Below are 26,734 nucleotides of genomic sequence, written 5' to 3' on the forward strand. Positions count from 1 at the left end.
ATTAAAAACCAATGACAGGGCCTAGTTCAATGGAGATGTCAAGCAAAATAAAGAAAGTAAAAAACCTGCTGCTTTCTCTGTAAAATGCAAACATACATACATTTTGGATCACAATACTAGAAGCTGGGGAGGAGATATAATGGGATTAAAGCCGTGTGCAAAGTTTCTCTTGAAGGATTTGTGGTTTTGGTGGGTTTCCCCCCCCCCCCTAACAACTCACATTTTATATTTTTCCTCTTACATATAGTTTTCCTGTTACTCCAAGTATGTTTTAAAACATGTTAAATCTATTTCAATAACTAGTTGAAATTCTGCAAAAAAAAAATAAAGTAAAAATTTTCATAGTCAAATCAACAAAATCTTCATATATAAAATTAATTATTGTCCAGTTTCAAGATGACTTAATTACAGCTCAACTACTATGAAGAAATCTAATGGCACGGGTTCTTAGGCTTCTGCAAAATTGTTTTAATGGTAAATCAGAGTCCAGCTTGGGCAGCTTCTACTGCTAATCAGGATAAAAAAATCAGAGATTGAAATTGCCTGACACAGTAATGATGAGCTGTTTTCTAGTGCTGTTAACAAACTGTTCTGTAAAGCCCAGTGCAACTTTTCCCAGTTTGAATACTCTTTGGAATAAATTACAATTGTATCATTCTTACTGGGAATTCAATCCCATAATTATGAGTTTCTAATTCCTTAAGTCTCTGTAAATACTCCTCTCACTTGCTGAAAATTACACCTTTCATATACTTTCAGATGTCTGTGTTTCTCCCAACACACTGCTTAAACAAGGGAACAGGGAACGTTCCATTACATTCAGGCCACTTCAGCAATCTGTGAAACACCACCACGCCAAAGTGTTCTACCTCACTGCTATTTACCTGTAAGAAGTGATCCTCCGTAGGTCTGTAACAGGAACACGATAGCCACACTCTTCTAAGACTTCCCCACAGGCAATTTCTTCTAAAGAAAGGTCTGGTTTATCTACGATGCCAGCACAGAGTTCATAGGTCACTCCGACCAAGGCAGGTAAGGGTTCCTCTAGACGAGAGAAGCTCTCCTTGTCCTGATTCTGAAAGACTTCAGGATGCTGCCTTTCTACTTCACACATGTAAACAGCTTTTTTAAAAAAAAAAAAAAAAAAAAAAAGACAAACAAACAAACAAAAAACAACACAAAAAAAACAGGGGTGGGGGGGTGGATATGTTAATGTATTCATATTAAATAGAAAGATGGTACACAAATTTTGCCCGGAAATTTTTGATCATCAAAGTATTAAGAGTAACAAGCTGTGTTATCTGTGTAAAATTATGACACACCAAAATTGGAATTTTAGAGAAAAAAAGTTCCTTGCCATTTCTGTAAAATTATTCTTTAAACTATTTGTGCTTACATCATTCAGAATGAATCTATACACACCTTAAAATAAATAAAAAAAGGAAGATAGTTTATCCAAGAAGTCTAAGTCCCAGAAGTGCCATACAGCTTCCATTTGTTGGGCAATGCGGATATCAGGATTTAATTTAAACTATGCAGTTATCTTGCAGAGAAGTTGGGTTGCAAATTATGTACCATGTGCACAATGATGAGTCTTTCAGCCTGTCAACTCAGCTGTTATTTAGAAAGGGTATGAAAAGCATGTATGTTTGTTTGAAAAAAAAAAAAAATCCTCTTTTGAACATATAGTTCCTTGCACAGATTCCTCTGTGGAATCTGAAAAAGACTTCTTGAACTAATCTACAAACAGCTGCCACTGTAAAGCACTCCTAAAGAAAGTGCAAATGCCAGATTTTAGACCTTATTTAAGCAAAACCTCTCATTGATGTCAACAGAAATTTTGCCTGAGTGAGAACTGCAGGACTGGATGTGAACACAGAAAGAATCACTGTTGACAATTTCAGATCATGGTAACTTTAATTTATAGGTATAACCTCACTTGTTTTTTCTTTGAAATTTCATGAAAGGTTACCATGAGGGTGTTACAAACACCCTGAATAAAACTATTTTAAAATCTGAAATTATTTTTATTCCATTAAAGTATTTTACATGCATATTTCATATACACATAACACGGTTTTCAAATGAGCTTACCTTACATCTTGCATTCTAAATCTTGCAGAACTGGTATAAAAAAGAGCTCAAGTTTGATGGACAGCATTTTGTTCTTCCAGTTACTGGATTTAGCTTATTATTTCTTAAAACTCTGACATACAATGAAGTCTCCACAGAAATGCTGTCACATAAAAGTACCACAATGACCTCTCAAGCACTTGGTCTCTGAGGAAGTCTACACCCCAGAGATTTGTGCCAGGGCTCCTTCTGCAATGCTTCTTGCAACACCTCAGAAGTGTAGCATAGCAAGATCAGCACTTGAAAGGGAGGTGTCCAGATCAGTCAAAACCTAATCTTTTTCCAAAAGTTAAAACTTTCAAAGCTGTTTGCAGTAGGTACATCTAGGCCTTTGAGATTCAAACAGTTAAGGAAAGGAGCCTCCATTTCCTACTTGAAACATAACTGGAGCATAGTTTTCTTTTTAAAATGCAGCATGTAGGCAGCAAAACAAATATTCCATGCAGACTCTGAGGGACAGATCCTTGTAGGGTGTCTATTGTCATTATTCCAAAAACTTCTAAAAGCTATGACAATTATCATAAATGACAACTACATCTAAGATCTCTCCAAGATGAGCCAAATATTCTTAAGGTTTTATTGCTTTTTTACTGCTGACATACCCGTATCAGTATTTACAAAAAGGAACAACACATGCATCCCACTAAAGGACTTGGCCATCAAAACAGGATGCAGGTAAGAGTGTGGGGTACGGAAATATGAAACTGTGATTAAAGTAACTCTCTGTTACAAGTCTGTTGAATCCCTGAAACCCGTCCTGTCATTCCAGCAGGCACCTGCTGTTCTCCTTCTCCCTCAGCACAACTGGGCTCCATGTAGATCAAAACCTACATTCCCAGAAGGACCTAATCCAGCAGTCCTCTTCAGAGCAAAGTCCTGCAATATGCCAGCACTTAAAGCCCAGTAACAGCTTTTCTCTGCAGATGAGGAAGAAAAGCAGCAGTACCAGCCACTTCTGTAAGAGAGTCCAAATATTAGAGCACTCACCAAGGAGTCAGAGTATGAATTCAGGATCACCAGGCTCGCAAAGGTTTAAACTCAATTTATCTCTCACAGATAAGCAAAGCCTTGACCACCAAGCTGCCTGCTAATATCAGGGAGCAGAGAAGTCCCCCATACCTCTTCTGAAGGTGCAAAATTGACTGCACAAGTGATGTACCAGGGGAGATGAAGTACCGGAGGGAAAGCAGCCTGTGGCCTATAGGCTAGGGAACACTCTTCGGAGCGTAACCTGTGACTCTCCTCTTTCTCATTAAAGCTTGTCAGCTTATTGCACATACACAGTTTGGAGAGCAGAAACCAGAACCAAGAGCTTCTTTTTCAGCAGTCACCCACTCACTAGTCCTGTGTCTGACTGCTCTTTTGTCTTCTGATGCCTTATGCTACTTTGGTCAGAAACTGCCACTTCATCATCACCAGGTAGTCTCCTCCGTCATCAGATGGACACATGTGATGAGCAGCAGCATAGTAAGGACTCAACCAACCATCTAGTGCTCATTAAGCATCTTGACTAATTACCCTGGAGCCACTCAGCTGTAAGAATTCTCAAAGTGGAAACTGATGTACTTGCCTACCTTTCTGCAAAGCTGGGACAAAGGATAGATGGCTCAACCAAACTCATCAAATAAGATCATAACTGTTATTAAAAGCACCCTCAATAGATGACTCATACAGGGACTTGTTTCTATCCCTAACAAGAAGAAAACAACAGTATGGACTGAGAGGTTAGTGGGGTCTAGCTGACTGGGGAACATGCTTGCTTGTCTTTCAACTTCTGATTTCTCTTTGATTGCATCTGTGTTTCCTACTTCCTAAACCAGAACACAGCTTACAATTCAAATCTTTGATTCTGTTTATTTTAAATCAATGCAAAAACATCACAATTCATTGAAAGGTCATTATACTCACAGTGAAAAAAACAGAGCACATGTTCATTGGTACTAATCCTAGCCTTTCCCAGCAACACATTATTTTATTATATTTGAAAATGTGTGGTCAATTGGCTACCAAAATGAGCATTGCCCAAGACCATTGTCAGTCAGTCATGTGTGAGGAACTAATATGGAAACTACTGAGACAAATGTGTAACTTTTTTTCTCTCTGCTCCTTCCAAATGTGTGTTTTATGATCATTCAAGATGATCTAAGTCCACAATACATTGAAATTTATGGCCATGTCTGCCTCACCCTGGTTATGTGCTCCTTCCACCCCTCAAGCCTGCATGAACTCTTTCAGGCCAGTCAGATAAAATGCCTAATCCTCATTTTTTTATTATTTTCATTTTTTTTTCAGCCCTAAGATGTCTGCTGTGGCTGCATAAGGGCAGGTGCTGCCAAAGGGAACGAGGTGGGAATGTACGTACAGGGAGTGATGACTGCCTTTAAAAGAAGCACAGACATCAGTGGGAAAACCTGATCACGACACCACACCCTAAAGGAAGGCAAGCACATATGTCAACCAGCACACGTGCAGGGAGCGTGCCTGGTGAGTGCAAGGCAGCTGTTTGCTCAAAAGTAATGTGCTCTCACCTTCCCGGTGGGACCCTGGTAGGAGCTAGCAATGAAAAAGGTCCCAGCCTTTATTTCTGCTTTATTTGTCTGCTTTATTTTCTGCCTTTTCAGGCACCAAGGCAGACAATAACCGTGCAATGGAAACGTAATTAAAGTGATGTGAGTACTGTCAGGGCATGGTTGTGATCACTGAACTGCTATGGGGTGTCTGACTGACCACTGTCCCTAAGGCGAGGTTTCTGAGCCGCTCCAACCTCTGGAACAGTTTAACTCCAACAACAGTCTAGTCTTCTGAGGCAGATATGACACTTCCGTACAGATGATGTAATGAACACGTCACTGTTCAGTACGTGTGTGTACATATATATATGCATAAATATGAACACTTCTGCCTAAGATTGCCTCAAAGGGAGCAACAGCTATATGAGCCATTTCACTTGGCTGGCAAATAAAAAGCACTGGATTATTAATAAACAAATAAACAAACACTTTGTCTTTGTAATAGTCAATATAAGGCTTCATAAGAAGTATGTACTGTCAGTATAACAGTGCTGCACAACACTGAAGAGCCTGTCAATCACTGTCAGTAAGAAAGGACAGCACGACACCACCCGAGAAAGTTTCCCATAAAGTCTACCATGAACAGTCTTGAAATGGTCTCTTAGCAACAGTGGAAAAATCTTGTGATTTTCTTTAATTAACATGCAGAGAATATACATTTCATTTTTAACTTCCAGAAAGTAAATCTTGCTTTGAATTACAATAACTAACACAAAAATTCAGAAAAAAATAGTATATTAACCTAAATTCATAATAACTGGTACAATGAAGCTGTCCATGTATTTATGAAAAAGCATGCAGTCCTGAATTTCCCTCAGTTTAAATTCTGAAGTATACAAGACACAATAACACATTAAAAAAAGAAATAAATATTTAAGAACAAAAGAAAAAAAAAGAAATGTGCTTCTGCACAGAAGCTGCCTACTAAATACTACATAGGTCTAGTAGGAACTTCAAATAAAAGCAATCTATTGCATGATCATTGTAGAGCTGTTTGTAATTGCATCCAAAAGACGACAGTGACTAACCCAATAGCAGAATGTAAGGCTACCCTGATCATTGGTTTCATCTGTAATGGCAATTTCCCTGGTGAGAAAATTCTGACCAACTGAAAAGTGGTTGAATAGTGGGCTATCATACAAAGAAACAGAATGTAGAACAAAGATTTTATCACCACAGATGCACCAACTTTTAACTGCTAAACCCTGAAAAGCTTGCTTCACTAGAGAGCAAAAGTAAATCTAAAAAAAGAGGATTACCTGGGCGGAACTGCTTCACCACAACAAAGCACTGCCGAGAAGTATTAAAGATCAGGATTGACACACTGAGGAAAAAGATAAAAAACAAAAGATCAATGCTTTATGAAGGATTAATGCAGAACTATTAAACTTACATCCTGTTATGTTATGTAATATTATGTAATGTTAACTACATAAATACACAGATTTATTACTAAAGCCACAATGCAACCAGATCCTTGTCCAAAATCTATCAAGAGGGATAGATAATGGGTAATGTCTCTAAAGCCCATGGAAATTTACCCAAAATTAAGTCACTTTTTTCTCCTGTCATGCAATGTAAGACAACGATCAATTCCATCTCCCCAAAGCCAAAAAACAAAAGTCCAACCACAGAAACATTGCTACTAGATAGCAGTAACAAGGAAAAAAGTCCTTAAAAATAAAAATATTTTCTTACCTTATATCAGTCCCACATTAGGGCAGTCTAACTCTTAGGCACAGCCTAGTCTCATTCAAAGCCAGAGGCATCTGCATAAGCACAGAACATCTTCTATCTGTGGCTACTTGTTGAGCTGGGGCCTTAAAACGGACACCATCCAAGTCCAATTTTGTACAAATTTAAACCAGAAGCAGTTTCCACTTCTACTACATTCAATGGTTTCAAATTCACATTTTAATCTTTCCCCTGTCCTCTTTGGTTGTTTGAAATGTATGTCACAGGGAAGCCTGAGAGCCTGAGTTATTTGAAGATGCTCTGAAAGTGTGAAGTACTGACGTTCTCTGCTCACCTTTAAATTACTCAGATTTTACTAGTTTAAAAAAATGCAGACAAAAGTGTGTCTCCTTAGCTGGTAGCCCATTAAAACCTGCAAAAACATGCATATTTTTTGCTTATTACCATGGTAGCATTCTTTCTTTTGTTATGCCTCTTTGTATGCAGTTGGAAAGTTAATTCATTATTCTATGAATTCTACAATAGATCAGAGTAACAATGGAATATTTGCAGTGTTGAGTCAAACTTTCAACTTTCCATGTAAAAGAGCTGTATATTTATTTTCACTATTTGATTTAATAATGAAGTCTCAAGCTGCCAGAGAAACTGCTATTTGATGATTATTAAAAATAATGTTAATGTTTATTATAATAATATATAAAACCCAAAACATAAGGGAGAAGTCCAGATGTTAACATTTATATTCATAGTTGCTATTCTCAAAGACCCGTACTGCATATTGATGGCTTCCTGCCCCAGGAGATGTCACAGGCAATTTTAAAGTAAAAGTTTTAGCCTTTAGAGATGCTGGAGGAGAACATTCACTCTGTTTACTGGCATGGGGGTTCTTTCTGACCTAGCACTAGAGTATCTGGGAGTTACAGGGTAGGGCGCTAGAAGAAATGAAGTTAAACCACAGCCTAGCATGTTTTTACATTTACTTAAGTATTATTCTTTGATTTTATTTTTTTTTCCTTCGCATGACTGTTTGTCTCCCCAAAGCAGTACTGTCTGAGGGTAGACACTGTGCTAAAAAAAAGGGGGGAAAAGAATTACTGCTACTGAGCCTTTGTTTTTTGTCCACGGGTTTAAGGATGTGGGGTGCTTGAAATTTGAGAGAGCAGCAGTCTAAATCTGAGGTTAAACAAAAGAGTGGAGACTTCCTGAAGCATACGGTTGCCCTTTACCTTTCTTTACATCCACCACTCCAGGCCCAATTTTTCACTTGGCTTGCCTTCTTCAGCACGTCTCATTAAATAACTCATACTAACTCATTAAAAATGGCTCAGCTATTAGACATTATTTTTTCCTAAGAGTCAATCACTTGAGATTTTTATGGAACAGATGGGAAAATTAAAAACAATCTGTCAGAATTAAGGAACAAGATCAAATTAAGCTGGAAAGGAGTAGCAGCAAGTTATTACAATTGTCTGCTTCTCACACCATCTTGAGATGAAAGGGGACAGAAATGGCACAAATCTGTAGAACTTTCTATTTAATTACTTCTAATTTTCTGAGAGACTGACAAACAATTTTGAACATAAATTTACATTTTTTAACAAACCACAACACACAAGTTCTAATATTTCTTGTCAGACTTGGAGAGCCATGGAGGAGAAAGTTCAGAATTACACCTTCTTAGGAGGAGTGTGACATTACAAATGCATTTGGTATTTTTTATTCCGCAAGAAACAATATAATGTGAAATATTTCCACAGGTCATGAGGTATATTACTTCTGAAAACCCATCTGAAGCTGCATTAGGGACAGTTATTTGCATATTATAGAAAGTTACGGCAAGACTCTTCAACTGATTTAAATGGAGGATGCCCTGAGCCACTGCTTTCAATGGGTTTCCTTATTGCTGCAATGACCCAAATGTGTGGGTTCAGCTATAAGGAAAGTATTTATCTTCTAGACTTTTAAATCATTATACAAAGAATTCACTACAGTATTTCAAGATTACTATTCTTACAGATGATACAGGCTACCAAAAAGGATTACTACAAAAGCAGAATTCCAAATACATCTTTCACTGGTATCATACCACAAGAGTATTTGATGTTTCAAGGCAATTCCCTTTAAAATATTATAGCCAAACCTATTTCAGAATATTACATATGCATCTGCAAGCTTTAAAGTGATAAATAAAGACTAAGCATATAAAATAAAAATTTAAAACATTCACAATAACTTCTGGGAATATCTTCACAAATAAAAAGATACAGAAGACAAACAAAGCCCAGGCTGTATGTTACCAGAAAAATCACAAAGAGCCACTAGAAGGGGAAAAAAATACCCCAGCCATATTTCCTAAAAAAGGCAGGAATCCTAGACAAGGATTTAATCTGAAATGGACATCAGAGGTCCGAATGTAGCAGCCGGTTTCATATGCCCATGTCCCAGAGAGGAGCACAAGACCACTTTCTTGCTATCTTTTACAAAGGAAAAGAATACTCAGATGTGAAAGGATCATGATGGATCCAAAACTTGCCTCCACACCTTAAAAACAAGCTATTAACATGTCTGCACAAGCGAAGCACTGTCTCAGCTTAGACCTGCCAACCTTTTCATTTTGGGTGGCAAATGATTACTTTTTACCATGTTCCACAGCTGTACATCTTCGCTGGCCATTTCTCCAGCAGCTGACGCTCCAGGAGACTGCCGGTGTAAAAGGAGAGGTCATTAATGCAAATGCAATGCCACTGAGCCCCCGACCTGCACCTGGGACACAAAGAGCACACAGCATAACTGCTGCACATAAGCATCATGGTCAGTACCTGCTATGGCCAGTGGCTTGTCAACGCTGTAGGCAAGAGATGGCTGAGAAGAAAACCCTTAGAAATGTGCTCTATCTGTCAATCTGGAGCTATCATTTGCTTCTCTAAAGACGTAAATCACCTTGGACCAAGGAAGGAGACTTGGCTCCTTCACACCTGCATTTGTCGGTGGTTGGTTTATGACCAAAACGGAAAGACAACACATTAAGAGATGATGCGGGTTTGCACAGTGTCTTCCAGGGCTGGTGAAGACCACAAAGGCTGCTCAGACTTCAGCCCAACCCCTTCTCAGCTTCCCCCTGCAGTAGCTCCTGCTCGCTTTATACATACAATAAATCAACAGTCTATTAAAATTAATTCATTTTCTTTTTCCCAAAGAAAGCATGCATGTAAATAGGTTACTGTGCAATGAGGTAGGATACTGTTCTTTCTGTAAATGTAGAAACAATTAGGGCAGCCTTAAAATATTTTAAGAAAGGTCAGTACTTGAAGCGTCAGCAAGACGTACCTCAAAAGACCAGCTACCCTGCACCTGAGCTTTTCTTGTACTCAAGTTTGCAGTTAGTGTGCCTGGTCTTGGTATCTAACACAATGTTTTCTTAAAAGGGATTCCCAACTATTCAGTCAAGGATCTCAGGTAGCATTTAACCAATTAAACTTCAAAGAAAAGGCTGACTGAAATAGGCAAGTATTAGGATTCTCCAGTGGATATTTGGCTTCCCTGAAACGTCAAAGTCAATGTGGAAAAATTACATACAACTGACCCATGGACATCTACAACACAGGAGTCTAGAATTTTAATTCCTCTTCCACCTTTAGAGGTCTCACTGAAAGAGAAGACATCTACCTGAATACAACCTTCACAGTTGAAAACACCTCTTAGAAGAGTTTAGAAAATGGCTCCATTGTGTACCATTGGCCTAAAAACCAATTTCCATATTTTTTCCTTCCCCCAGCATATCACAGCTGTGTATTTATTGAACTCACAGTAACTGATGCTTTATGACATTCCAGCACAGCAGACATTTATATAGAAATACTGCAGCACTCAAACTCCAGAAAGGAAGGTGGTGCTTCTTGGAGAAATGTAACAAACACAGTATTTGACCACAGCAGTTGCAAGGTAGGGGACAGACGCAAACTGACATCCTGTTAAAATGTGCACACACATATGGACGCACAGAAAGTTAATTCTTTTGAAATACATCCTAGCAATTAAGATCAGCAAATCAGCTTTGCTAAGGCTACAAGAACATGTACTTCTGCAGCTCCAATACTTGAAGGCAGGTTTGGGGTTTTTTTAGTTCTGGTTTGCTGGGGTGGTTTTTTTTTTGTTGTTGGGTTGGGTTTTTTTAGTTTTTTTTTCTTGTTGTTATTGGGGGTTTTTTTTAGGTAGAAATGTAATTTCACCTTGTAGTCATTGGTTTGGCAATCTATCTTGATGATTTGTCAGTTGTTGACCTGGGCTACAGTTAATCCACAAGCAACTGCTAACATTTACTAATTGCTTTTCACGAGAGAAATTTTTAAAATCCTTTAATAAATACGATTGATTCAGTCTTTCATTATTCTTAGATGTGAACTTAATGCATACTTTACAAGTGTAAATTTGCAAAACTAAAAATAATATTTATAATAATCACAGTACAGTAATAGCAAAGAAAAGGACAAGATTCCCTTGTGACATAAGACTGAAGACTGGAGATGAGGGCTTTTGATGATAATCTTGTGCTAATACTATAGTATGCTAAGCAATTGATGAGGTAATACAGGCAAAGAAACTGACCTCTCTTTAATCACTGTAAGAGCAACTCAGGATCTCCTTGCATCGAGCATGGGTATGTGTGTGTCACACACAAACTGTGATCAGAATTGAATAATGGAAAATAAAGCACCTAAAAAAAAGATTGACATTAACATTGAAAGCCAGGGCTTCCCACTCAGCCACTTAACCTCAGCCACTTCCACCTACTTTTAAAGGCTAGAAATTATCTCCAAATTAGTTTAAGATCTGTAATATTGTTTGTGCTGCTTACAAATGGTAATCTCGGCTCCATATTGGAGACTTTAGGAAGTAATGTTATTTTTAAAAAAGCAACAAATTCTGTGGCAAATCATAGCTCAGCAACCTACTGAGTCTTGCATATGTATATATAAATACATACAATTCTATATGTATGTAAAATATTTAGTAATGTATGCACATACATTCAAACCAAACCAAAACACCAAAACCCCCACAACACTATCAGAGCCTGCGAGACTTCAGTTACCATTCTCAAAGATGGCAATGAAAAAAGAATGGCAGATTCCAAAAAAGAAACAGAAAAATGACATGCCAGAATAAAAGCAAGTAATTAATTTAATCAGTCCTCTTGACTCTCAACAGATATTTGATATTAAAAATCCCTTTGATACAAACAGAAGAAAATAACCAAATGTAGCGCGCAACCACAGAAGTGTTTAAGGATGTATTCATCTCAGCTGGAGAGCACGTGAATATATAACATACGTGTAATATTTTTTTTGCCTATTACACTTCGTAAGGGAGAAAATGTCAAAACTTACGAATCATACTAGAAGAAAAGTTAGGAAGAAAAGAAATAAATCATTTAGAAGTCCTGTAATTAGTTTAGCTTTAAAATATAAATTTATTTTTCTTCTTGAAGTTATAGAAATTTGGCTTGCTTTGTTCACACAGTGTTGAAAAACTAATCTTTCATACTGTTTTCCATGTCAAGACTATAATTCCATCTAGCCTTTTTAAAATATGTTTGCAAACACCTCAGATCAGGATTAAAGCTTGTTAGTGCACGTGTCCTTTTCTTGTTCAAATCCGAAATGACTGCACTTTCAATTTTAAAGTGATAATAAAAGAAACCCTCAAACTTGTTTGAGACCTAACAATCAAAAGTAATTATTTGGGAGGATTCATCCTTCAGAAAGGTCTACTTCATCTTTAGTTATTTCAAAATTATTGGTGGTGGCCATGAGAAAGAATTGCATCTAACCACTATGTCACTTGTGTACTCAAATTAACCACCCATTTCACAGCTGGACATGTCCCTGAAAACTTCTGACGTGGTATCTAAAGTGCTGTCATCTTCCTTTTCTCAGAGCAGCACCTAGTATCTTAAGCCAGAGAAAATAGTCCCTTCGTTTTCAGAACAGACATGTAGTAAAGCTGTACCCCTTGATTATTCTCCACTGCAATTCCTTTAGTTTCCCAGAGCTTTAACTATAATGCAGATAGTCCCGAGATTAAATGTGTGTGCTTGCACAGTCTTTACTGGTTCATTTAAGTCTTCCTTCAAAGCGTTTTACATTTTTCAAAGGCCAACACCAATCCAATTGGCTGCTTAAAATGCAACCTATTACAAAAGCAAAGCTATAAGCTCCTGACAAAAACATTCAGCCTTTCATACTAATGACAGATAAAGTGGATTTGGCAAAAGATAATTAGAGAAGTCTAGAAGACTTCTGTATTCTGATGAAATTTGAATGCTTTCTCCAACATAACATAAATATTTAATACTAAGTAAATCTAGAATAAAGTGGTGGGACACGTATGCCTAAAAAAAATGAACTTTTCTGTGGAAAAAAATCAAAAGGAAGATTGGTTTCAGTAAACTGAACTGCATCAGGAAGTTGTTCGTGACACCATAAAGGAGGAAGCATATGTTTGGTTAATCATCGGACTGGTGGAAGAATGAATTAAGAAGTGCTAACAAATCCATATACATACATTTTTAAAATATAATCTCCTTGTAAAGTAGTAATTTGTACCCAAACCAGAGAATATGATGCAGGACAATTTCTTTGGAATAAACAATCCTCCCAGCACCCTGTTTTCATATAACAAAGAAAAAAATAGAAAGTAAATTCAACTGCAAAATAAATGAGACATCAAAGCACGTCGCTCTCAATAACATTCTTAAAGTGTCATATCTTGGCCGGTATCCCAGGATACCCTTAGAAATGAAACATTGCATCTCAGTGGGATTCTTTCAACAAAATATTTTAATAAATAAATTCAGGTTTTAAGCTAACTTATTTGATTAAATAAAGCTTTGTGGGCATTATGCGCAACAGATGTCAGAGCCTGATGGGCTTTTGTTCCAATTCCTAATTATTTGTGAAACTGCCATTTATAAATACCATCACATAGTAAGACCAATAAATAATCCATCTAAAAGGCATAGTATGACTCCATTCTAAAATGGCAAAAATCAAAAGTTTTAAAACAATATCAGGTTTTGAGGACAACTCACAAAACAAAAAACTCAGTGTTCTGCCCTAGTTAAGGTAAGGGACAAACCAGCAAGTTTTCTTCTTGCCTAGCAAAAGCCAAATATGGAGTGAATAACACAATCTTTTGCCAAGTATAAAAGTATAGTCTCACTGCTATTAGTGAGAAACATAGACTGAGAAACTGGCAGCTGTTCACATTTTACCCAGTTTTCCCATTTCTAGAGTAACGATTTCAATAGTTCCCTCTTTTCCAAGAGGTATTTTCAGATACAATTCTAAAAATAGCGGCAACTCAAATTATAGAACGTTTTCTAGCTTTCCTAAGATTGTTTTTACCAATCCCAAGTGCAGACCATGACCACGCTGCTGTCTTTAGACCATGTAAAAACCTCTGGCACTCTTCAGAGAGAACTCATTTATTTTAAAACCACCTGGAAGCAGAGGGAAGACTCTACTTGATTTCAGCGACTGTAAGAGAGTAAACACATTCACTTATTTTGTGTATTACTGCAAATACTATAAAATGAAATCCCTAGAAGTTGTAAAGACAAGATGCCTCTGATCTGGATACCAGATTCCTTTATTTAGGAATTTATAACTAATCAGCCAAAACTCTCCTGTACCTGTTAGTTTTAAGAATTTTTATGGGTTACATTCTCAAAATTAGGCAAACATTTAAATTCCCAGTGAAGCAATGCCCTCAATAAACAATTTATTGCCATTTTACTCTACTTCAGTGATACAGCAGAGAAGAGCTCATATGCTATATGGTGCTTTCATATCACATACTTAAAAAGGTGAAATGAGAATCTTAAAATTTTGTTTTTGATTTTATGTTTTTCTCTGATAACTTTATAGCATCAAATAAATTTATTTTTGCCTTATTGCTATGATTTTATTTAAATCAGATCCTAAGGTAGCATAATAAGACATCTTAAAAGACAGAAAATATGCCTGCACAATTCCTGGCACGTAAGCAGAGGATCTGTCAAGTCTTCACTTTAAAAAGAACCCAAGAATGAAAAACAAAAAATCAAAAGCATTAAGTGAATTTTATTTGCAAATATCATATGCAAACAAATCGTGTAATTACTTGGACTGAAGAAAACTAATAGGCTACTTTGGTTTTTCCTTCTAATACCAGGAAAATTTTCATCATCCAGATAGCATCCTTGACAGACAGTTACCAAGTCTAGACCTGAGTGTTTTCAATGACAGTGACTACAAAACATGCCTTCCTAGATTGTCTTACTGCCTATTGGTAAAAATGGTTCCTTAGTGTTTAATTTAAAAAATACATTCTACATGAGACACCATTTCTTGTTCTGTCATTGACTATTGATAAAATTAAATTATACCAGCCTACTTCATAACATTTCTTTAAATTTTTGTGATAGTATTTCTTCTCCTCAGTTGTGTTATTCTTTGCATGAACATGCCCAGCCATCATTACCCTCTCTCAGCTCTAATTTCCCTAAACTTTTCATCATTTTTGTTGTTTGTTGAACTGCATCCAGTGCATATCTTCTGCACTATCTTTGAAGATAATCAAGAAAATCCCACACCATTGACACCCTGCAGGAGCTGTTAAAAAGACAGAGAAGGTTTACAGCACAACAGCACATCATTGCACATAAAAGGCAAATGCCACCCAAGAAACTTTTTTTTAACCTATAAAGATATTAAAAAGCTTTGTTTTACCTATTTTAAAGCTTCTGTGATAATTCTTGCATAAAGGAAGCATCTGATTTAAATTTCATGGTGTCTTATAATACACTAGGACATAAACCAGAAAAATACATACAGGATTAAGTTTCCATAAAGCCCAAATGATCTGGCATATGAAATAGGAGAAGGAATTTAATCCACTTCTATAATGTGGTCAGGGCACATGACTTCCACCCTGTCTCCATAGCTGCCTGCTACAGCCACCAAGCCAGAATAGCCACCCTGGTTCCTCCAGGCCCCTGGAGTGGCTCTAAGGACCCACCACCTGGCCAGCCCTCCTGGCCTGGGCTGGGATGCAGCAGGTTCCTGGTGCAGCTTTTGGGTGGCCACGTTCTGCACTGCCTGCTGCGCAGCCATGCTCCCCAATTTTGGCAGTGTGCAGAAAGCAGCATGCGGCTACGTAACGTCAGAGCACAGAGTGACTGCTCGAGCATATTCATCTTCCTGTGCTGAGTGATGCTCATTTTTAACTTGTCTTGAGAACCTTTTTCTATTTACCTCCAGCACTGGCACCTGCAGGAGACAGCATGCCCAAGTGCAGATTGCCTTGGTTTCCTTCACCCTGCAAATTCCCTCCTGACGGAAAACTACACTTTTCAATTGGCTTTGCCATAGATAAAGCCTCTTTTCTCGGCAAACAAATTAAATTAGGAATTAATTTGTTTTAAATGTGAAATAAATTAATCTCTTTACTTAAAAGAAGACAATCTCATAAGGCAGGAATATTATTTCCTCCTCTTTTTGAGAGAGATAAGAAAAGACCGAAAAGTTTTTTCTATCAAGAATTTTTAAGTCAGGAACTGTTACTGAGCCACTGTGATATGTTTTTGCAGGCAAAACGACAGCATAAGAAGGGTGCAACACACATGCACAGTTGTACGGTTTTTTAGTCCAAATGCCTCTTCCCTGTCACATGATATTTTCAGACTTGAGAGGAACTCACATAAACTTGAATGCAATTCAGTCTCCTCAAATTTGTTTTCTTTTAAAAGTAGTGTACTTCACAGTGAATTTTTCATACTTTTAAATAGAGGAGTGGCTATAATTTTGCTTTATATCCATTCACAATGCAATTGGAAAGGTGTCCTTTTACTTGCCAACTAGTAAAAGGTACGGTTACGTTCCTGTTCTTGAACATTATTACTCAAAGCTTGTACAAAAGTGAGCACATGACTGTACGCTGACCTTCATCTGTTCCCAAATTATGTCTTTTAAAAGCCTTGAATCTGTTTAAGGGGAGTTGCTGAAACCTGAAACTAAGTTAGTCTATTGCTTTATAAAGTAGATGAACGTAAAACTTAAGTATTACATTTCAGACTCTTACTCTACTAAATATAGCAAAATTAGGACAAGGGAGAATATAACTGGAACATGAGCCTGGCTTTAGAGAATAATTTTTTGTTACAGGCATTAATGATTACTTTATAATATTTGGTACATTTCTATTTCTGACAGAAAACCACCAAACATTTGCAGATGGAAAATGTCCTCCTGATCAAGTTTTTTATTTTTTAAAGCAGTGACCTTAAAAAAAAAAATAACAGCTCCTTGCCTTGCAAATCACACCACCACATATTGCTAATTAGTTCTGATAGACCCAAGTCTAAGAAGTATCTTGAAATACACCTTGCATTTAAATTTTCAGCACTTGCAGTCTGCTTGATTTTCATAAGGATATGTTTAATAATGAGCAAACACATCCACTGACTATTCAGAGGGAAAGCAAACTTCATCAGAAAAGCAAGCAGTGCATAAAATAACTGCAGAAAGCATCTTTTGATGTGGGTCACTGCTTAACACAACAGGCCAGAATCATGTAACACAAACACCATTTCAATAAACTTGTTCAATAATTATAACCAAAAAGAGGTAATCAAGGATTTTTATATTTCTTCATTCACTTTTAGTAGTCTTTACTGTTGTTTCTAATGTCATAAAACCTTGCATTGAGCTCTGATAATATTCATCTGCATGTTTCAAAGAAAGGTGAACTTAAATGTATCTCCACAGGACAAGAATATTATTTTCCAATAGAAAAATGGCTTATAACTTGACTGGTATCTTGGCAAATTTACAAATTGTTGACAGTTGTCAGATGGGAACTGTAAATTCATTAAGCATTTAATCTACTTAGAAAATCACAGAAACCTTAAAGTTGTAAGAGACTTCTGGAGATCATCTGATGCAACCTCCTGCTCAAAATCAGGCTAACATTCAAAGTTAGGTGTGATTTCTCAAAGCCTTGTCCAGTCAGGATTTGAATTTCTCTGAGGATGGAGGTTCCTCAGCCTCTCTGGGCAAAGCATTCCAGGACTTAATTACTCTCCACAGGTATGTCTTTGTGTCTTGGGTCTTCCTTCTGTTACAATTTAAACCTGAATTTGGTAAGAAATGCTGCTTCTTTTGTCTATACTGACACTCAGTTGACTTTTCACAGCCAGGTTTTGAAGGTTTGCTTTGGTAACAGTTTATAGTGTCATCAATAATATTTTTGCACAGAACTTTTTAATTTTTCTATTTAAATGGCATGGAGGGATCACGAGTAAGTAATTATTTGTTCAGCATAAGTTACAAACTATGTAAAGCAGAGGTGACTCCAGGACTGATACTCTAGCTGAATGGTCTTGATCTTAAGAAAGCTCAGGACCCACACACACTAGACTCAAGCCCAGATCTGCAATAACCAAGAAGAAAGAAAGAAAGAAAAAAAAGTACTATCCAATAAAAATTATGTTATTTTCAGCTTGTGCTAGTGTTATGCCATCTTGCACACGGTTAAATGATCTTGTCCTACTGCAATATAAAGTAAGATTTTAAAAGATGACTCACACTTAAGGCAAATGAAATGACTACTGCATGTCAAAAACTCATGGTTTTGTCTTTGTATAATTTAATCACCTGTTCATCTGAACAGTTGGAAAGGATAAATTTATACAAAAATAACTTAGTTTCTCTTATTAAATATTTTCCTTTATCAAATCCATATTCTCATACAAATTTATTGAATATCGGCTTATGTTACCTTCATCTGAAATAAGAGAGAACACTGGGGTCCCAAAAGAACCTTGCACACAAGCTCTCAGTTCACTGTCATACAGCAAAAAAGTCAGTCTTAAGCACACATCTACTTGTGCTGATAAAAGAGGATGACAGATAAAGACGTGAGTTAGGTGCAATGTCTGGTTTTAAATGATTAACACAGCTGGGTTTATTTATTCAGCATCATTAAATTAATTATACATATCAATGATATGTAAATAGATAATATATACATACGTGTATTTTACAGATCTGGCATTCCAATCTGTATGTGCAATTTAGGTAAACAGCCTTATTAAAAAACCTTGGAGCATTTAACAGTGTTACAGCATTTTCAGATGTAAAGTAAGTTCAAATAGTTTTGAAAAACTATCACAGAAAAGGGATCTTAATTATGGAAAACACCTACAGTCTTCCTGAAGATGACATACACACTAGGAAATCCTGACCAACGGGACATGTGTCCAGAAACCCCTCCTCTTCTTCTAGATTTTATCATTCATTAAGAGTAATGGACCTCTAAAAGCCATCTAAACATGAAATCCTGTATAATCTTCAGCAACTAGACAACGTGATTTTCCATATAACTAGCATCATAGCTTTCCTATTAAAATACAGTAAAATGTAGCACTTTAATGCATTCTAAGGAATTTTGAACCTGAGTAATTTATCTGATAACAATTGGCTTCTTAATGACAAAAAGGATTTATATAAACCCGTGGATTTCCTATACAGAACTTTCACATTATTACCTTTGGTGTCAGAAGTTGCATTGAATTTACTTGTGAAAGAGTGTTAGAGATTCTACAGTTCAACAGTAGTCACTAATAAGTTAGGATGGCAGCTGTTGTACATCTGAATCTAACAAATGTTATGTGACCAGAGATGACTGGCATGACATGTGGCCACAGCTTTTTTATACAGTTATTGGTCTCAACTATTTAAAAAATGTCCACAAAAGTCCTTCAGAAATACTGCTCCAGAGAAGTTCATGGAAAACTGATCCTTTAATATTTACCCCACTCAGTTAGTTGCATATATTCACACATTATCACAGAGCTATAAACTAAAGTTTAAACAAAAATAGTACTACAAATTATTCGCCTGGAAGTCATGTTCTTAGCACTGTGACTTGAGGCTGGATTCACTTGCTTGAAAGTACAGGGCATGTATTAAATTTCCAGCAATCGATTATCATTTCAGCCTTTGTATCTGCGCTCATAAATTCAGGCACATGCTCATATGGATAGAGAAAGTGCAAAGACAGAACCGTCTTCCAGGCAAATTCCAAAAGCAAGTGTGAAGTTCAGTATCGAAGTATCACTGCCTTTTCTGTTCTCATTCTCAAGCAGTACAGGCATTTTAATCTATCGAATAATTTCCCAGAACTTTTACCTTCGTAATCTTTATATTGATAAAAGGCATTGCTATCACTTTATGTCCATCCCAGGTACCTACACACAGAAAGATTCACTGTAAGGATTCAGAGGGCTCCAGCAGAGAAGAATTTCCAAAAATGCAATTGATTTTACCTACTTATGTCATGCACAAGAAGTATACATCTCTCAACATGGTTCTGGTTACAAGTCACAATTTATTTTGCCATTAAGTGTTTTGCTATATTTTTTTACATTTAATAGATTTAGAAAAAGCTTTCTCTAGGGAAAAGTTGTTACCTTTGCTTTTTATTTTATCTTCTAGTACCTGAATTTTTAGTGACTAAATTAAACATTTATACTTTAAAGAAAGACATGTGAAGTATTTAATAACTCTCAAGACTGGGTCTGTTTCATATATACCCTATTTGTTATAATTTTGCATGAACTGATCTTTGAAGTCAGGAGTTAACTGCTTTTCTTCCTTAATAGGAGCATTACAATTGGAAAGACAGGACAAAATTGCTGACCATCCATTTCTTTTCATGTGCTTAGGAGAGGGTTTGGTGTTTGGAATGGAGGGCCTGAAAGGTTTCAGCATTTGTAAAGTTACTTGAATTTGGCTTTGCCTAAAACATCTTTATACAGTAGTGATGAAGAGGATTAAAATTAAAAAAGTTAGCATAATACTAGGATTTACTCAAACATAAAACAGAATCTCTAGCTTATTCCAAGTAATTGCCAGTGAAAAAAATAAAACAGTATGACCATAACTTTAGATTGCTTTTTAACAGTCTTTATACTAGTGCAATACCTGGGACTGTATATTCACAGGTGAGAGAGTATGGTCACATACTTGGGACTAGATCATTTAATGGCACAAATAACAACAGGGTTATGTATGTGGGGTGCAGTGTTTTTCCTTCACGTGATATATTCACACTCAAAAAAGAAAATTTCAGACAATCCACACTTTCAGTTCCATTTTCTATGTAATCATTAAAATTTACAATACATCAATTTTAACACTGGAAAATAAAAGCACAGACAAAACTTATTGAACACATAATCATCCATGAGGAGATTTTAAAATTTCTGCTAATTCTGTCTAACATGGTACAGAACTATTTGCAAGTATCACACAAGAAGTGAGAACTGAAGAGAAAACTGGAGGAAAAAGAAGTGACTCCACATCAACAAGATCTGACCAATGGAAGAGAATACAGTAATGAAATAAATACAACATAAAACCAAAAGGAAATAATGTGATTCCATCTGTTACCTGTCGTGTGTCCTCATAAAATCCCAAAACTTCTTAGTGCCATTCTGGGGGGAAAAAAATAAACAAATCCATCAGTAAAATTAGTTCCAAGTGAAAAATTACTTTAATGAAATTTAAACAGGCATTTCTCTAAAAACTTGGTATAGCTGGTTGTATTTATGAGACTATTATTCTGGATTTTGACAGTAAGAATTAAAGATGCTGAGAACTGCCTTAGGACAGTTCAAAATCTTAGATACACAATACTATGCTGACAGCTAACTTAAGGCTATGGTAGTCTTCAGGCCCAATTTTGGCCGCAGTACCAACTTCAGATGCCCAATCTAATCAAGGTGGTAGGAAGCTATAAGCTGCTAAGTTTAAACCAGTAAAATAACCCACAGATCTATATTCTTCCATGTTCAGAAAGGGCCTTAACTTAGGAGGACTGGTCAGCACTTACCTCCTAACTAAACTCCTTTGGGATCCAGAAACAAGACATCCCTCCCTCTAACCCCTTACAAGGCCCAAAATAGCAGTTCTGTCCATGACACGCCTAACACGAAGAGATCGCACTCCGTTCTACACAACAGCTGTTATTCTGCACTGCTTTTGGTGGTGAGGATACAAACAGTAGGCTTGAAGTCACAGCACTCATCTAAGAACTGGAAGACATAAAATGCATTATTTTCTCAAGTTGGGCCAACTCCTGTCCTCTGCTATCTTAAGAAGAACGACATCCACTGCAGCACAGCTGAAACTGATCCCTGAAAACAAGCATTCTTCACAGTTATAATGAACATGTACGCACTTGCTTAAATTTATATTCTATTTGCTATAATTACCTGTGCCAATTCATGCACAGCAGTTAACAGAGACGTTACACAAATAATCTGAATTTGTATCTGAAATACAAATCAAGATATTTCACTCCTAGGTCAGTTTTAAGTCTATATAAGGGATCAGTATGCCACCAGATGAAATTCTTTTGGTTGATACCTTTCTCTATCAGCAAGGCAAAATCTAGACCTGCTGAAAACCCACATACCTAAAATAGGCTTAATGTGAAAAGGAGCACAAGCTCTCTATTATAAAGTATGGTTAAATGGATGATCAAACCCTGAGCAATTGGTTAATCATTTAAAGCAGGTCAATGTGAGGAATGAAAGAAGAATCAAGTTCAGTTGGTGGGTAAAGGTGCCAACCAATATAGACGGGCTCTTCAGCTCTATTACAGATGTCATGGCTACCAAGTACACAACAGCTGGTGGGGATTAGGTAACAAGCACTCTGGTTCAGAGATTAAGCTCCTGAGCTTTATGAGTTTACCAAGCTTTTAGGAAGAGTGACTACTTGCTTGCTAGCTGGGTTCTCCTTCATTCCCACAACTCTAATTATAACAGTTGTTCACCTCAAAAGAAACTCTAGTCTACTCTTCCATTGGTGTCTGCACATACTTTCTGTTAGCATTGACAGGAATCAAACGTGTACATTAAAAGAGGAGTCCTGACATTGTTTAAATGCAATATAAAGTTGAAAGAGAAATAATGGCAGCAAATCTGCAGTGTGAACTTGAAATATTAAAGCCATTGTTTATCAAGCTGAGTGTGCATCCAATCTGTTCCACCTGGTGAGATAGAGGAACAACTTTGAAAGGACTATGATACACAGCTGGAACACTTGAATGTAATAGCATGAGCTATGCTGTGTGGTAAGACAATTTAAGGTATTAAATGTGTACAGTCCACCCAATGGCACACTGCTGTGCAATTTTCCATTTGACATGAGTGAGCTGGGAAACTGTGGACCAAGGATAATGTCTTCTGCAGGTACCTTCATATCACTTCCCCAGCTTCAACCTTCCCCTGCCCCAAATGGAAAGGTGTGCTACCATCATCCATTCTCCTGTTGGAGTGTCCACTTGGGAGAAATGTACGTGTCCAGCTGATGGAGGAGACAGAAAGCCTGAATCAAGGCTCTCCATGCATTAATTTAGGCTATTAGTCCTGTGATACTACTTCCTGATGTATGATCCCAGCAACAATCTTCTTGGCTCTTTCCTCTTGCCATCATTTTGCAAATTACAGAACCTGATTGCTTTGGAGCAATCATGAAAGGGTTTCAAATAGCTGAGGAAAATTACACCCCAGAGAATCATCCCCATCCAGATGGGATCCATCAGATTTGAATGACCTCTTCTCAAGGATGAGCTCCATTAGCAATAAGAGAATCTACCTCACAGACGTGCACATAATTTTTAACAGAAAGTAAAAGGGACTTAGTACCTAAAGAAAACCTAATCAGAAGATAAAATCTGTATTTTCTGTTTTCTAAGTGGCTGCACAGCACATAAAGCACTTTCTCTAGAACATGATTTGATTAGTTTAAGATCCAAACTCAAAACCAGCCACAGGCGAAACTAATTTGAGTCTGTTCATTTGAGATATTGGTTATCATTACACACTCTGACTGGACAGTATTTTTTTACTATATTTGAATAAAAAAATATTTCATATGATCAACCTGCACCTGTCCAAACAAATAAATCAATAAATAAATGAAACATTCCAACATCTTATTGTTTACAATGGCAGAAACCCAAATTAGCCCCATTCGCGCCCTATTATCCAAGTCAAATGTAATTTGAACCCAACCGTACAGAACTGAGTTTCTATTGTACCCAACGCGTGGTTCTTTCCTAACAGACTAGTATGAAGGTTGCTAATTATTAATAGCATGTAAACAGTTACCAATGGTTCTTATGCTGCTTTACATACTTTACAGAACATTAATTCTAACCAGTTTCTAACCAACTATATCAAGCTGTATGTAATATCTCTATCTTATCTTTAAGACAAAAATATTAATTGTTGGAACTGATCGAATTCACACTTTTAAAAGTCAAGTAGCCATGATTACTGTTAAGCAGTCCCATACGAAATATATCTTAGCCTTTGACAATGTTCTTTTATCACCACAGTTACAGATAGTTGGAAAGAATTAAAGGTGTCAGTGGCCAACATCACTCCCAAAAAGGAGAAGTATCTTTGTAAAATACAAAAGCTTTCCCAAACCCTTAACACTCTTCATTTTAATAAACTTATATATTTGCATTATTATAAAATATTCCATTCTCCAATGTCTAATAAGGAACAATCCAGGTATCTCTCAATGAAGCAAGAGAAATAAGTGTAACTGATTCCTGGGAGATCTAAGCACTGACAATGGGAAGGAGAAAGGAGTGTATTACTACATTTGAGAATGATTTAAAGAATTATTCTTCAAATAGAAAATGTGTCCTGTGATGTTTTATAAAGACAAGTATGTCAAAAGTATGTTATATTAGTATTTATCTGTTCAGAACAGCAGTTTTGATACTGCAACAACCTTGTATAACAGACATTTAATTTGGTAAATCTTTAATCATAAAGTAATCACACTGTAGTTCTGTGCTCAATGTTCAGGTTCTCTGATGTTGCAATGCTGAACTAGTCCATATAGTATGTGTAAATTAATAAACCTGTATTCCAGGAGAGGCAGTATGTGAGACAGCTTCGTTTCACATTACACACAAGACAGATTACTTACATAAGCACAAATTGCATAAGAAAGACGTATCAGGTCAGATGAAATGTCCATCTTGCCCAGTATCCTGTCTCTAACAGCAAAAGGAAAATTTAAGGACACAGGAAATATAGGGCAATAATCTTCCAAGCCTTTAACAAAAGCCAGCTGAAGGGTGTCAAAAGATAATCCCTCAAAAAAGCATCCAAATTAAACAGAGTCCTCCCCCAATCCCCAAAAGCAAGCAGAAACAGCCTTTTCTATACTATCTGAATGTGCAGTAGTTTGTCACAAGTCCTGCTCGTCTTGTCTGTAACACTGACTTGATAATGGCATTGACAACTTAGAATTACAACAGTATGCTACCAGCTTGACAGTGTGCACAGGGAGAACTCAACCCCTTTGGTTCAAGTGATTCCAGGACAACTATGCGCTGCAAAGAGCTCTCTGCTAAACAACTGCTGACAACGGACGCAAGTTCAGCAGATGTGACTCCTACCAGCAGAGCCCTGTTTATGATGCCACCCATACTTGATCTCCACATTCTCTGTCCTGCTTCAATCCTTCAAATCATTTTCCTAAGACTCTTCCTGCACCTGCTCATTGCCATAATTACAGGCAGGAGCCTCCTCACACTGTCTGTTACGGCTAAGTTGGACTTGTCTGCAGCCTATAATCAAAATACTGTTCTTTTTCCCACCTACGCTCCGCCTGTGACTAAAATGCCTTAGAATCACTGCACCAGGGATACTGCTGTCCTCTGCTTTCCTCCACTACCTTAGGCAATATAATGTTTGAACAATATGGTCAAATTTCTGTCAGGATACCTACGCAAAGGATAATTTCTGCTTCCTAGAGAAACTCACTCAAGACTTAGCCCAAGCTAGCCAATATAAAAGACAAAAAGGACATGCTATGCTAATAATGTAGGAAGAAACATCCACTGGCACTGATCGTATGGTGATACTGGGTGTGCTCCCCATGTGACAGACCTTGGACATGATGTGACTCAAGTCACCTGGGAGTTTCCCTCTACTCTTCATTTGGGAGAGCTTGAATGCCTTCCTTTTTTTCCCTGAGGGCAGCACCCAGATACGGTCTGCCACCTGAGAAGCTCCTGAACCAGCTCATACATCAGGTAAACGTGTCTCCACACCTACCGACACTCAGCTCTGTGTTACACTGATACCACCCTGGGCCTTCAAAAAAAACGCGGCCCAAACAAACCAACACAGCCCTCCTGGGATTCGCAACAATTCCTCAGTAGATTCAGCTTTTCCAATGGTGGGAATAAGTTTTTAAACATTGTTTTAGAGAGCAAGCCTTCCCTCAAGGACCCCTCCCAAAGAATGGGGTATGTTTGTAAATGATGGAAGTGAATTAAAGCTGTGGTGCCCCAGTTACAAACAAGCAGACCTGCACCTTTCCAATGTTTTTTGGAAAAAAAATTAAAAAAATTGGAAAAAAATTGGAAAAACAGCCAAAGAGTTTAGAGATGAGGAAGAGAAAGGGATAGTGGTGCAGTAGGCCTGCCATGCTGCTAAAGGTAGTGTGTCACCTCAGGACAGTGCCACACTAAGGGCTGACATAGCAGAAGTCTGTAAAATTATGAATGACATGGAGATGGTGAATATGAAACAGTTATTCACAATTTCTCATAATATAGAAGCACCATGTCATAGCTGGCTACCTGAGGACCAAGGCTAAGGTTTATCTGAGCACTGATCTGTCTCTTTTCAGGGAACCAGTAGTTTTCCTTGCTTGCTTTATGCATAAAACAATTAACAAATAGCTTCTGAAACACCTACATGCAAGCTGTATTACATATATGTTTTAAATACATGTAATTAAAGATTTATACTTCTTACATTTTAATAAGTTTTATTCTGAAGAGTAAACGGAAAACATGTTAGTGTAACACATACAAGAACACTCACAAAACCTCTTTAAATGCTTCCTTTATCTCTACATAACGATTGTTTCACACCATCAGACCGGGGTGTCTAAAATAAATCGTCAATACACAGGTTTACAGCCACAGATTTCCTGTAGTTACTCTGTTGGGAGTTCAGACCATTCAACAAATCAAAATTTACACTGGATTTGCACTGATTTATATGACTTCTTGTAACAAGCTCTGGACCAACAACATGCGCCTGAAGCAGAAATTACCTTTACCCAAAATTTACTGAAAGGTTCTCCTATCTTATTTGCTTTATTTAAGTATTACAAAACCAACCAAATTAAAGACACTGTCCTGTGTCATCTCCCATGTTTATCAACAGAAAACTTCTGCTT

The 26,734-nt window shown here is 37.1% G+C and overlaps 1 protein-coding gene across 1 annotated transcript in view; it reads right to left on the minus strand.

The window, feature by feature from the left end:
• The window catches only part of NUDT14 (nudix hydrolase 14), a 62,150-nt gene that overhangs the window by 12,172 nt on the left and 23,244 nt on the right, over positions 1 to 26,734 (minus strand). Inside the window, exons 2-4 of the mRNA XM_040600757.1 lie at positions 20,894 to 20,937; positions 5,963 to 6,027; positions 885 to 1,122 (exon numbers count right to left, since the gene is read on the minus strand). Of these exons, the coding sequence (XP_040456691.1) occupies positions 885 to 1,122; positions 5,963 to 6,027; positions 20,894 to 20,937 (347 nt within the window). The remainder of the gene's footprint in view (positions 1 to 884; positions 1,123 to 5,962; positions 6,028 to 20,893; positions 20,938 to 26,734) is intronic.

This window comes from Falco naumanni, chromosome 7 (genome assembly GCF_017639655.2).
Source record: "Falco naumanni isolate bFalNau1 chromosome 7, bFalNau1.pat, whole genome shotgun sequence".
Lineage (NCBI taxonomy): Eukaryota > Metazoa > Chordata > Aves > Falconiformes > Falconidae > Falco > Falco naumanni.